The 14,846-nt window shown below is 34.5% G+C and overlaps 1 protein-coding gene across 6 annotated transcripts in view; it reads right to left on the reverse strand.

The window, feature by feature from the left end:
• LOC123310708 (lysosomal alpha-mannosidase) overlaps nt 1-14,846 on the reverse strand; it is a 41,313-nt gene that overhangs the window by 9,862 nt on the left and 16,605 nt on the right. For 4 of the 6 annotated variants that reach the window (XM_044894362.1, XM_044894354.1, XM_044894339.1 and 1 more), the window contains 8 exons: nt 13,407-13,488; nt 12,017-12,202; nt 11,648-11,853; nt 9,220-9,356; nt 7,126-7,259; nt 2,387-2,618; nt 1,861-2,060; nt 1,492-1,691 (listed from right to left, as the gene is read on the reverse strand). In XM_044894362.1, coding sequence (XP_044750297.1) covers nt 1,492-1,691; nt 1,861-2,060; nt 2,387-2,618; nt 7,126-7,259; nt 9,220-9,356; nt 11,648-11,853; nt 12,017-12,202; nt 13,407-13,488 — 1,377 coding nt within the window. The other 2 variants (XM_044894347.1, XM_044894330.1) reach the window with 2 other exon arrangements.

The following is a 14,846-nucleotide window of genomic DNA, read 5'->3' on the forward strand; positions in this document are numbered from 1 at the left end:
CTTAGCAAAGAAGTCGTCGAAAATATTGGGGAATCTGAGTCATCAATAATAATAAATATAGGTTCAACCGGAGGTTGCACAACAATGAATATAATTAGCCAGTTTTAGTGCGTTGTCATATTATGACAATTTTCAGAACTAAATAATTCTTTTTAGTTTACCAGAAACGTCTATCCCTCAATAAACCTTCAAATTATTTTCCACTGGACCTACAAAAGAGATTGATTGCAAGCATCATAGACGATCCTAAGTTAATTAAAACCATTTAGCCCAAATAATGGCATGAGCGTGAGAACGAAATAAATGATCTGTCACTGACCTTTGTTTTTGTTTTGTTTCAATCAATATCCATTATTTTTGAGCAAACCTCAATCTCCAAGAACATTTGAATCTGTTGAGTGATTGCATGAAAAAATAAAAATAAAAGAGAATGCTGCTCAGGTTAAACATCTAACATCTGTAAGAAACGGAACTAACTAGACCTCAACACTAGAGAAATTAAGCGATTCATTGGCAAGTGTTTCAAGTTCTCGTTAGAAATAGGGTGATTTACTCGTTAGAATATATTTCAAAGAAAGACTCAAGCACAAAATTTCAGATTCGTTCGACTTCCGGTTTTACCGGAAACGATACCAACTTTGGATTTATACATAGAGGATTGTGGTTTTCGCGATAGTATGCTACTTTCTCATTAAATCGAAAGTGATGCTAGCAGAATTTCAATTATAGCTCAGTGTCAAATTGGAAAGTATCACTGTTTCAGGCACCTCTCGTTTCTCAGTTGATGAAGTGGACCAAAATTATACACCTATATTCGATTGTTTGTAAAAACAAGCCGGGAATTTTAGTTTTTTTGTGACCAAAGTTTCAGAGTTATATTCACAAAGGTCCTAAAGGTAACAGAAAATTTTATAGATTCTTCAATTCTGAGCTTGTTTTTAAAAATGATTAAATACAATTATGTATCTTCTGAAAGATATTACAGCGAAATCGCTGTAATATTTCAAAACCGAAGTTTAATTTTGGTTAAAAAAAAATTTTTTTTTGCCGACCTAATCAAAAAAATGACATTCATGTACTAATTCCTGAACGAAAAGTCTTCTATTATTAAAGGTATTATTCGTCAGCATCAGACACTTTTCGTTCGTAAACTCTTTTCGTCCGCTGTTCGTCACAAAGATACAAATAAGCCCGACACATGGAAACAATTCCGTAAATACAGGATTTGATAGACACATATGTGAGTGTCCCTGTGAAAACAACTGCCATTTGCTGTTTTCAAATTAATTCTTTACGAAATCTACTACGTTTTACGAGTGAATTAAGTATGTGGTTGTAGAGTCGACGAAAAATGTAGAAATCACCTCCGCAAAAAACCTTATATGGTCTGACCTGCTTGCTAGCTTCGGCTGCGCCTCAGCTATCAGTTTGCAGGCTCAACTATAACAGACAATTTTTCGTCCTTGGTACATAAATAACTATTATTCTGACCTGCATCATCTGTGATTTGATATGCTTCGCCTAGCACTGGAAATCTGACAAAGTGTGTTACTGGTCGGCTTAGTGGATTATAGACTGTGACTGTGAAATTTTCAGTATTTTCGGTAAACGGACAGGAACTGACGTTGCTCAAAGGACAGGAAGAAAATTCAATATTCACATCTTCCGATGGTTGGCTTTCGACTAGTTTACTGAAATAAAAAAAAAGTATTTTCACCCAAAATCAAGAATATTATGTTAGGGAAGTAATCAAACGTATCTTGAGATTATGAATCGTACATTTCTATGTCTCCTAATACATGTCATATTATTCCATTTAAAGGGAACAGAAACTTTGTGCGTCATTACATGATAACTTACTTCAGAGCTTTAGATGAAATAATTTCACACTCTTTAATTGCTTCGGTAAGGATTCTGGCATAGTCGTGTGCCACATGCTCTTTTTCAGTTCCGGTGATGGCATCGTGATGTTGCATAACCCCCATGGCTTGTCTCAAGGAGTTGAGATCTACTTGATCCTCAGGTCCTAAATCAGCCAGTACATATAGTTGTTTGCAGACCTTGGAAGAAATAAATTATTCAATATATTGCCACTGTTATTATGGCTCTCATGATATTATAGTATTCAAAGAAGAAAGAGAATGAGTGACATGCTGAGCTCTGCAATTTTGGGAAACAACACTCTCTTTTCCATTTAAAATTTTTTCCACTTCCACTTTATTATTTCAGTAAGTTGCATATATTTCGAGGAGTATTCATGAAAAAATTATCAAAAAAAAATTTCGAATTTAAATTGAGTTTCACTACAACGAATAAATCTTTAACTCAACTGAAACAAATCATTATTTCAAAGCTCATCCATTTATTTGAAAAAAAAATTACTTACTTGCAAGAAATTGTTTCCGATTCTTTCAAATCTCTTGATCGTTGGTCTCGAGGTGAAGTATCCGGTCCAGAAAGAATGTGGATCAGAAGAGTAAGGGAAGTAATCGTCAGATTTCGTTTTCCACTTCATTCCCTTCTTTTCTGCCTCATCGTGTACAGCTTTCACATAACATGAAGGAGTTGAATAAATCAAATTAAATTGCGAACCATTTTGCTGTCTCAGATTTGCATAGCTGAAAAATGATATTATGACGATTCAATGAAAATTTTTTATTCATGTACGGTACTAATCATGCAACTACTGGCTGTTTTTCTTGATAATGTAGTTTGATAGCAAAGCATTAAACATTAAATTATGCATTTAACAAGTCCCTAAAAAAGGGACTATATTGAGAAATATGAAATTTTTTTTACGGCATGCAGACAGGAATTGAATTCTGAAAAAAGTATTTTCATATTATTATAATTCAGACATTAAACTATCATCCAAATATACTGAGAAAATAAAAATTCTTCAAAGTATTTTGACTATTATCCTTGAGACGTTGAACTAATACTCAATGGTATGATTCAAGATAGCAATATCTAATTAAACAATGAAAAAACCCAGTCAGCAAAAGAAACCTTTGAGTTAAGCGTCCGCAGTTCCGCAAAGATTTTAGAATGCTTTGTATAGTATAGCATTTTGTACTCCTAAGTGCGTCCAGTAAAATATTAACAGATCTAATGCTAACATATAGGCAGTGAACTTCTTTTAGAGTTCACTGCATACAGGTGTCCCGGTTAAGACATTTTAATGCGAGATAGAGAACACTTAGGCCCAGTTTCACAAAATATGGTTAACCCAAAGTTATGTAGTGACCAGTGGTTAAATCAAAAATTTTGTTTCACAAAGTGTGGTTTATCGTTTGATCTAAAGTTAACTTGTTGTTGACTTAACCCCGGAAATTTCATAAGTTAACTAAGAGTTACCTGGACATAGAATTTTCGTGGCGTATGCATTTCTGCATAGATAACATATTTTGAGTTCTGTCAGAGACAATTCAGCATTTCTTCGAGATTACTGGATACTGGTTAGGAAGCGTTTCACGTGTATTGGGTGTTTATTAGTTATTATGTATGAACATCGAGGACGATTATGATGTGAATACTCATAGTTGTGATGAGGAAACAGTTAGGCCCAGAAGATTTGGAGCTAGGAGGAATTATTTTGAGGAATATGTCGATCTGCATTTCAGAAATATTTCAGCGGTCATTTCTAAGAATTGCAGGTGATTTTGAAGCTGTGAGCAAGGCTACAGCAAGAAGTGCCCTTGTATCACCAAGACCTAACTATATACATATATACCACATGATGATAAAATATGAGAAGTTAGGCGGAAATTTTTTAGTGTGCTTTTTTTCTGAGATGTATTGGAGAAATAGACTAGGCGTCTGTAAAAAAACAGTCTCCTGGTGGCGAAAATGCTGATATTTTCAATCAGTGGCAGACGCATATCTAAAATTTATAAACATAGTGGTAAGATGGCCAAGTTCAGCCTATGATTCACACGTATTGAAATAGGTTTGAAAGATGTGATTTTGAGGATAGCCTAATTATAAGAGACAGTGGGTATCCTGTGAAGCCTAACTCAATTACTCCTTTACGGGAAGTTCAAAATGAAGCGCAAAAAATCACTGATAAGAACAAGAAATACAGTGAAAAAGGGGGCATTTGGAAGCGAAGATTCTCAGCTCCTTCAATGAGAATATTAAAAGTATAGATACTATACAAGCAAGGATTAAGTTCACAGTTTTTTCACATAACATAACTTGTAATGCAAATGACTACGACTATGAGAAGAAGAAGCAATGAATTTATATCAAAATGTTGCTGTGTTCCCTATAGGGAATCAAGAATTTCTGTCTAATAATAGAACTAAACTGAATCTTATGAATAGTTATTATGCAAATTTGATCAATTAGAGTGATGAAATTTTTCAAATGAATCAAAGCGTTTCAATTCAAATTTAAATAATCAATTAAAAAAAGCTTCTGAAGAATTGTTGAGGAGAACACGTCATAGATAGATATAAATTATTAAAGGAACTTCAAGTTATAAATGCAAAACTTAATTTTGTTGAATTTTTTAATAAACTAATAATGTCTTCTGGTCCAGCACAGTTGCACTGTTTTTTTCATTTCGCACAAGAAAAAACGAAGAATATTTACCGCTTCAGCATCACTCAAACCAAATCCAAACGAAAAATTACCTTCGATTATGAAACTCAAATCGGCATAGAACATCAAACAAACATCCGTACGGTACGTATACGTTTTATTTGTTTTCTGTAATATTCATAACATTTTCTATATTCCGAAGTTCTTGTTTCACAGAATTACGAAATGTCACTCATAAATAACCCAAAACAAAGAGGAAGTTAATATTTGCCCAAAAGTTGATCTATCGTACACGAAAAACATTACCAACCCTCAGAAAAAAATTTTAACCGATGGTCAAATAACCATCACTCATTTTTTTTTCTGAAACGAGCGGGTTTTTAAACCTTGGGTTAACCCACAGGTAGTGGTTAACAAACCAGTACTACTTACCAATGATTGTGAAACTGGGCCTTGGAGGATCACGAAAAAACCCCCATATGTGTAATATCTAGTTCTAGATTCTGATATACAGGGTCAAATTTGAAAATTCGTTTTCATTCGTCAAAAAACACTTGAATGAAACCTGTGCTACACATTATTGCGCAGGCAAATTTTACACGATTTTACTATATGTAACAATTTTGAACTCAAAAGTGAAGTTTTTTAGAACTGTGATCCTCGAGTTGCATAAGCACTGTGGACGCTTACTTTAATTCGTATGACAATCGAAATTGAATTGGATTGATGTGGCCCAACTTAATGAAAATCCATAATGGAACTTAAAACAGATTATCCCTGCTTTCTTTTGTGATAGCGAAACGCATATCGTGGTTTAAAAACTTATTTTTGTGAAAATCGTATAATGTGTTTTAAGTTCAACTAGTCTTGAATAATTCGTATGACAATTATGATTGAAGGATGCTAAAAATAGACTGTACGATTCTTTTTCCAATTCGCAGCAATCAATCGAAGATTCAGTGACGACACATTTTTAACTTATAGAAAATTTTGGGATTCTTCATGTTGGAATTGCATGTACATGTGTGCTTGCCAGTTTTTATTGTTGAATATAACATATCTATATGACTTTCACATGATATGGAAGTTTTTTTGTGAAAAGTGAGCTTTTACGTACTAGAGTTTTTTAATTACTCTTTTTATGGTTGAGTCTAAGAGCAGAACTGTTAAGCTGTTACCCCATCGACTACGTGTTAGTTGCGAGAATGCAAATGTTAGTTCAAAATGACTTAAGTTAGAAAACTATAGCCTTTGACGTCACAATGCACATGTTCGAAACCAACCAATTGAAAGCGTTCTAAAAACTGTTCATAGTTAGTCAAAAAAAAAGGGTGAGAAGAGACACTCTTTCCACAGGTTAACGTCAGTTAGGTGGGCAGCGATGACAGAAAGGGGTGTTCAACATCGATCTGCTCAAGGAATGATGTTTTTGGCTTCAGTATTTATGAAAATCATTTCATTATATTTTCTTAGACGAATCGGCCGGTCAGAGTGAATTTTCGCACAAGGTGGATTACCTAGCATTACTAGTGTTTTGAGTAAATTGCTTAGTGCATGGCTAAATTTTGGCACCTCTGGAAAAATTCATTTCTCAAGAGGAATTTGGAGCATTGTACCTGCTCCTCGGACGAAGTTTTTCACTTTTCATTCATATCGTAGATTGAAGTGAAAATAATTCTTTATTGAGAAGTATCTACAGGGTAAGTCTTCGACTCATACAAGTATTTCAATGGTCGATTCCTTAAATCAAAAAACTTTTTTCCAGTTCCATTTTTTCTGACTTGGCCCAAATATATGGCAGTTTAAATTTTCATAATGAATTGTGCCACCTCTGGAAAAACAAAATAACCTTCAGAATATCTAGCTTAATCTGTGACACTACACATCTGAGGATCTTTTAAACAGCCAAAGTACCCAATTTTTCTAATTTCACAGATACTTTTTTATTTTTGAGCATCAAATTACTCGAAAACGGCGCATCATAGGAGAAAATATGAGGAATAATTTTATTTTACAAAATGTTCAAATATTCATTAGATAGCGTCCAACATATCATAGTTTCAAGAGTTGGGTTCTTTGAACTTCAAATTTGAAAGATTACCATAAAATTCAATGTTAGCCATTACTTTCTGAGAAACGTCATCAATCTTCGAATCGAAGTTTCCCAGCCGACTTGATGAAGAATTTTTTTTGAGGATACGTTTATATGAACCAGAGAAAGTATAATTCACAGATAGAGGAAAATAAGGTAATTGGTAATCTAAAAATCATAGGCAGAAGTCATAATTAGTAGACATAGGTGAGGTTGTCCGCATAAGCGAATATACTGGCTTACAAGTTCTACTCTTAAAATATTCCTATTGTTTATAACATATCTTGTGAATAAAATAATTTCGTCACTGAATTTTCAATCGATGATTGAAACTTACTGAATCAGTTTGTCTAAATTGGTAAACCAAGTGTTGGCATCTTGATAGTTGAAATCATCACCCATAGTAACAACAATATTGTCAGTACTGTATCGTTCTCTCATCTGCCGAGACATATTGAGAAAATTGTCAACCTTGAAGAAATACACACCTGATTAGTTTATCCATATTTTTGAACCAAGTTTCGGAGTCCATATAATTGAAATCCCCACCCATCGTTATCAAAACGTTATCTGTAGTGTAAAAGTTGGACATTTCTTTTGCGTTTTCCAAGAAGTCCTCCACCTGGGTAAATCGTTTCAATTTATTCAATAACAAAATCTAAATCTTAAGCAATTTTTGTATGTACACATATATGTAGAAGGTGAGAATTTGTATAGGCTCATAAGTGCCCTTTAACTTTCACTGTTTGGAAATATATCCAACTTCTTACTTTCTGAGAGCTCTAGTTCTAGTAGTATGTAGATTTTTGCATCAACTTCGAATCACAATTTTCGGTAGGCAAATTTTAAGAGTTACAGCGCTCTTAATGACGTTAGTTCATTAGACAAATACCACTTATTACCTGGTGTTCCGTTACTATATCCCTAAATACTTTTTATTTGATTCACCTTATATAACGAAAAGGTACGATTTCGTGCATTATGACAGATGACTTCATGCAAAATGAATCTGCTAAATGTGGCATTCCGAAGCATTCCATTGTTCAAAATGAAAACTCACTGGATTAACTTATCCAAGTTTTTGAACCAGGTGTTGGCATCTTGATAAGTGAAATCTTCCCCCATTGTGATGATGATATTACTTGTAGAGTAGTTTCGGGATACATTTTTAGCATAGGCGAAGAACTCATCAACCTGATCATCATTATAAATTATGAATTATTTCATGGTTTTCATGGAGAATTCCACTGAAATTGTTTAACGTCTGGATCGTGAATTAAAGTTAAAATTTCATGAATGCTGTGATATTTACAACAGAACCAAATTGATCTCTTGAATAATCATCACCTTGTTTCGTTGAACGTTCTAATTCTGGGTAGTGTGTAAGAGTGGGAACGAAAAAATGTTGTAGCTCTGGTTAAGGCAACAAGGAACAATTTTCCGTCGTTTTTCGTAACCTTTTTGAAAACTCCCGAGGAAGAAGTGTTTGGGGACCAAAGCGGTTTTCAGTGTAGACATGTATGATGTAATTTATAGGAAATTCTTCTGAGAAAGAGTTTTCATGAAAGATTTCTTTTTTTTTCAATGAAGAGATTAATGCACCCAGAAAAAAATTACATCAACAGATGTCGATTGATAATATTATCAATGCTATCAGAGATGGTATGTGTCTAGGAAGAAACCAACATTGTTGTGATTTCACAACTCGATTGCGATCTCAATTGTGAATTTTTTTATTGAATGACATCTTCAAGAAGCAGAGGACATAGGCAGCACCCTCTCTATCTTCGATCTTTTCCTATTCAAATTATTATTTTTTCATCGCGATCCCAATCATTATTTTGAATATTTTAAGATAGAAGGAAGGAAGCCATCCCGGTAAACTTGCCTTCTTTTATTTTCTTACCATAATCAACAAACAAGAACCTTGAATTCTGTACATAAAATCAGCAAACTCTTTTTTTCTCAGCTGAGTATCTACAAATACTCAAGAGACTGATCATTTAGTTCATTTGAAGTATAAATTACGGATTATTATAAGCTGGAAACTGCTTCTTTTTGACGTTACCAAAATAAATGAACATTTCTACTTCAATTCACGTTTATAGGTTCAGAAACTTGATGTCCACTTCGAATTACTGCATTGAGAACCGATGAAATTGATAGTAAACTTTACTAGATGAGTTGCAGTTTGCAGTAGACCATTATCGCACACACCGACCGCACATATATACCTACCAGAAATGAATTTCATATAATTTTTTCTAATTGAGCCAGGTATAATTTACATATTATGTAGAGCAATACTGAAATCCTGTTTCAAGTGCAAAAAGTGAGTTTTTTTCGAATATTCACTTAATTTTTGGGACAGTGTATTTTATCAATGATTTTTTGGTTTTGTTCTACCAGTTCTACCTTTTGTTGAAACAAAAAATCAACTTTAACAACAACCTGTAATTAATGGACTCAGTTGGTTTGTGTTCTGTCTTTCAGTTAATTAGACTAATTCATCTTTGATTTCCCATATTTAGTCGAAAAAAGTTTTCACCCAAAAATGCGTATTAAAAAAAAGAAGATCATACCCTTCGGTCAACGTTGTAGTCTGGACTGTGAGGATCGTCTATAATAGGTTCGTCAGAACACAAAACGTCGAAACAAAATCCACTTGGTGGACTGTAAGTGTTGTACATTACTCCTGTGAATAGATTTGCTGCATCTCCTGAAACAAAAAAGAAAATCGTTAGATTTAGAAGTTGTATTTTAGATACTTCTGTTTATTATCGAGTTCTACAATTTGTGCCTTGTTAGAAATACTTAGTTATAGTTTAAAAAAGAGGTTACAGGTCAAAGCGACCTTAATGTCCTATGTGTATTGGAAGCGTTCAGTGAAAGACGGTAATAGCTGAATTTATGATCATCTTCTTCTTTCAAATATGTCCACGGAATTTATCATCTGAACAATTGTGTTTAACTTTAAAACTTTACTTGAGTTGTGTAGAGTCGAGTGGAAATATTCTTCCTGGAGGGGACTGATAAGGAGCTTTTTCTTGAAATGTCTCTAGGGATAATCAATATTTACAAAGCTAAATCGGCTTTATTGTTTGCCATAAAACATGTCTTGCTTATTTCAGCTCTGATTTTGCTCCTTCAGCCGGAGCATGCCGTTCTTGAAGTGAATAAAGATTTATAACGATCGAGATATAGTGATTTTTGTTTTGTTCTGTAACGTGGTTTCCTCGGCGAAACCTTAGCTCGAGCGCCAGCTATTCTTTTCACTAGGAAGAATAGCAAACCTTCCAGAGTAGCTGCCAGTCGGAGACAGAGTTCGCTGTTATCTAGGGTGGTAGCGATAACGAAGTAGTCAAAATCAAATTATGTAGGTACTAGTTTATTCACACCTTCGGAAACTGATTATATGTATAACGGAGATATGTGTGGGTATGAAATATGAGCGAATCGATCAGCAAACATAAATTCGATCCGATCACGAGCACTTTTTAAAGTTTATACCGGGTACAGTGGAAAATCAAAGGTTGTTCAATAAAATGCGCCAACCAGAACTGACGAAATGGATACTAAGGATAACCTCGCGAAGTGAAATGACTTGCTATACGGTATCGGGGTGAAATTAATTGTATTTCTCCAGAAATGAAAGAAACACAACCAGGGCGGATCTACTAGAGACTTTTATTCGCTACGCTCTATGACTGATAGCGAAGAAAAGGTCTATTTTGAGCGCAACTACGGGATTTCACTGAGAACGAGCGGTATCTCTTATTCTCTACCCCAAGGGCTTACGCACCATGACTGATAGAACAGAAGAGATTTCTATTTCAACACTTACGACGCGGGAACGCGAACAGGGGGGTTGACGGGACTTCCTCTTCACTACCCCAAAGGCTTACGCACCATGACTGATAGCGAAGGGAAAAGTCAGACTCGCGAAACAGGGTAAAGTACGACAAAAAAAAAATAACAGAAGGCGATACAGTACAGCAGTGTCAAAGAAACAACCGGTGTAGGTCTAATAAAGAAACTGAACGGTATAGACGGGGACCTACCTCCTTTATTCAAGGCACTCGCGGAAAACGAAAAATAAAAATTAATTTCTAAGAGCACTACCCCCGTATAACAAAATTTATTCTAAATTCGTTGAACAGCTCGTCGTGCACACAATCAAAGGAGAATCGCAGAGACAAGAGAAAAGAAAGTAAAGAGCGTAAAGAGACAAAGAGAGTCAAGTGACAAAAGAGACCGTCGCGGGGAAATATCTGCTTTTATAGGCAAATCCCCCCAAGTGAAAAACGTCGTCAGCTCCGGTTTATCGCATATCAACATCAGAAAAACGTCAAAATCTTCAACGGCATGCAAGAAAAACAACGTTAACCACAGATAAACGGTTTTTTTACATTTACTCTGCCTAGCGGAATGAATGCACTGAAGATTTGAGAATTAAATATTTTCAAAGGCGGAAATGTGAAATGCAAGGAATGCACTAAAATGAACTCAAATTTTTTCAGAAAACTGGGATTCATTACAGTTCTTATATTTGGATTAGTATGAAACACATTAATCTTGAATAAAGATATATCAGTAATTCGTAAAGTTGTTCAATTTCCCTTTTGAATGTGAGAGCAAGAAACTTAATATAAGATTAAACAAATATTGTTCTTTCAGTTGTGCGAATAGTATGTGAAATTTTTTGTACAATGTTTATTTCCATTCCACTACCTGATCAGGTGAATGGTACCAACAAATGGGGCGTTTTTATAGCAAAAGTGGCTTGAGTTCTAATCAAATTCTTATTAATTTGTTGGCGGTTTTAACTGTTAATTCGCAATTTCAGAAAAATTGTAGCTTGGGCTACTTTTGCTCCTAACGCCTTAAATGTAGAGATTGATTGCCACGATAATTGACTATATTTAATTGGACAGATGTAATTTTAACGATAGTTTGACAGCGGCATTCACCAAGACACTGTATAATAGCAAAAAACACGTTGTGACTCACCCAAATTGTCACTTGCTTTCCAAACAACTTCAGGTGTACGAGTCTTGAACCTGTTGCTTTTATCCTGGTAGTCAATCCTGCCAAGGAGAAGTCCATCGAAACCTAACTGAGCGAATATTGAAGCCATTTCCCTACTGTGCCCAAAAGGATCGATCTGCCAACCTAGTTTGGGTCGTCCACATACACCGAAAGTTTCATTTAGTTTCCTGAAAAAAAAAATACTTGTAGGGTAATCGTAATAACATACGCACATTTTCTTTCGTACATCTGCAGAATTTTCAACATTATGATTAATTTTCTTGGAAGTCTTCATGTTTGGTTATTATCGAGATTCTGATTTCATTCATGCCGTAAGATGAAAATATTTACCTCAAACCCCACGTGAATTGATCGATGATCGACTGATAATGTGTTGTTGCTTCATCGTTCATACTCCAAGCTCCTCCGATGAATTCTAATTGGCCACTTTTTACATATCGTTTGAACTGATGTTTGACATGATCATGTTGGTTCATCCACCATTTCCAGAAATAAGCAGTTTCCACGTAGATGAATCTGAAAATTAATATTTTTTCATTACACCATATGTTTTGAAGGTTTTAATTTCCTCTAGAAGAAGGGGTAACTGCTGAAGTGGAGTCAGAAGAATACAGGCTCTGAACATGCCCAAAGTTGGTTGCCAGAAAAACATCAAAAGATAAAAATTTTAAAACTGGCACCTGCCACACATAAAAGTTTCGAAGTTTTATTTATTTATGCAAAATTCAAGAATATTAATTAGCCTTGAAATCTAGCAGAACCACCTTGTTATAATAATTTAGTTTTCATGACCAACTCAAGTTGGTGAAAAACTTTTACTGTCCAATTGCTGGATAAGCAAAATAAAGGCTAAGAAGGTTAATAGAACCTAAAAGCTCTTCGAATGAAGGATACAAAAGAAATTGTACCAGCAGAGTATCTGATCACATCATAATTCAATGCTCAATAAAGGCTCTAATTTTTCCTATACATTCACATCAAGAATCTGATCACACAATAACCTCAGGCTGATTTTTCACGCCAGAGAAATTTGGTTTGCCTCGAATCATGTAATTTCAAGCTAGTTTTAGGATAATTTATCACACTAGCTGATATAAGCCTAACATAATGACATGAGTGTATTCCTCGTGAACATAACATCGATTTGAAGTCTGGTAGTGCTTTTTTAACGTTGGACAAGTAGAACCAGCGATTTTGAAACAATTGGAGAGCAATAAACATTTTACTAGGGTGGAACTTAACTCAAAATTTGCTTCACATCATAGTGTGATCACTGTGATCAGATTTTTTATAAACATCATCCACTTGGTCTTGCTAGGTTGATATTTACCTAGTAACTCCGTCAATTCTCCAACTATTGGGAGCAAATAATTGATCAGAAGGGTATAATACTTCAGCCTGAAATAGGCTTTATTTGATGTGGTTATCAGAGTCGTAATACATAATCCATTTGTTCGTTGAAGCTTGACGTTGATCTATGGTACCACGAATTCTCCAACAATTTTCATAGAAAATTGGGGTGGGATCAAATGTAAACCAAAAGTGCGGTTTTGAAGAAAAAAGTATATGAAAGACAGTAAGATTTTTTCGCATCAATTGAAACCCTTGTGTAACTCATGAAAATATCAGAATACTTATATTGTTAATGAAAATGTAAATTAACCTCACCAACAAAACAATAAGATTTCATATATAATACTAGAACAACGAACATCCTTACCTTCGATCTGGATTCTTCTTAAGAGCATCGGTAACTGAATCGAGAATGTATTGTACTCCGGCTTTCTGTATGGACGATTTACCTGTAAGAAATATCATATATTCAATCAAGAAAATAAGTATTAAGTTATTAAGTTAGTACAAGACAAGCTTGAATAGCACAAACTTTATGCGGAATTTGCTCCCTATAAAAAGTGGGTAGAAAGGTAGTGTTCCAAGCTGATGCTCAGTCTCAGAAAAAAGGAGAAGTCATTTGATTCGAATAACGGTAAGTACTTTTGTTCGGATCTATCCATCCTGGGCTGCGTATATGCAGACAAGTACTCGGTTCTCTTGCTGTATAGGGTGGGCAAAATTCGTTGTCTACTGAGGGGATCTCGAGAACTATAGCAGCTAGAAAAAAATGGACGGCACATTCTCGAGCTCTTTTTTCTTGACTAATCCAAAACTGAAAACAGTTCCAGCCTAACGTTCAAAGATTTTGAGTCATGAACGAAAATTGTCATTGAGAAATTGTCATTTTTAATGAAGCTGAATAACTCACTTATTTGAACTCGTATTCGAAATCTGTTGTTAAATTCTACAGGCACTTTTTTATGAGGAATTCGAATATGATATCAATATATTTTTTGATCCAGTCATTTTCGAGATACGACAGGGATTTCTGATTTTTCAAATGTAAACTATAGTGGAGAGTCCTTTCATCTTGCTGCAATTTTTTTGCTGATTTCAAAAATATATCATATGTCGCTATTCACATGAATATAACGTAAAAATGCAATACTTTTTCGTGCTTTTCGATTCACTGTTGAATTTTCAGTAGGCTGGCGTAACCATAGCGACCGTTGAAAATGCATTATGGTTCGTGAACTCCACATAATCCTATGTGAACTCAACCTTCTGCGATAGGAATCACCTACTGACGAATAATTATTTCTTTTATATATCGATATCGAGATGGATATCCTTTCAAAGAGAGTAAAAGACTTTCGTCTGATTATTAAAGAAGAAAATTTATTCAATTAGCGTTTTTCTATTTAAGAAAGAAACTTTAAGAGTCAGTAATAGAGTAATAGTATAAATAAAATACGATAGCTATCTATAATTATAATTTTTACAGAAGTAAGATGATGAAAAATAGGTAGGTACTTCTGTCAACGGTAGTGTTCGAATTGTGAACCATCGTAAGGTAAGCATGCCAAACATCGCGAGGACAAACGATGGCAAATTAATCCGTGATTTCAATCATAGAGGCTCAGGTTCACAAAATATAATGCATATTCAACGGTTGCTATGGTAACCCAGCCTACTTATAATTCAACAAAGAATAGAAAAGCAGGAAAAAGTATTGAATTTTTTTCACGTGTAACATGCATGTGAATAGCAACATGTGATACATTTTTGAAATCAGCAAAAAAATTGCAGCAAGATGAAAGAACTT

Source organism: Coccinella septempunctata, chromosome 1, assembly GCF_907165205.1.
Source record: "Coccinella septempunctata chromosome 1, icCocSept1.1, whole genome shotgun sequence".
NCBI classification, from domain to species: domain Eukaryota; kingdom Metazoa; phylum Arthropoda; class Insecta; order Coleoptera; family Coccinellidae; genus Coccinella; species Coccinella septempunctata.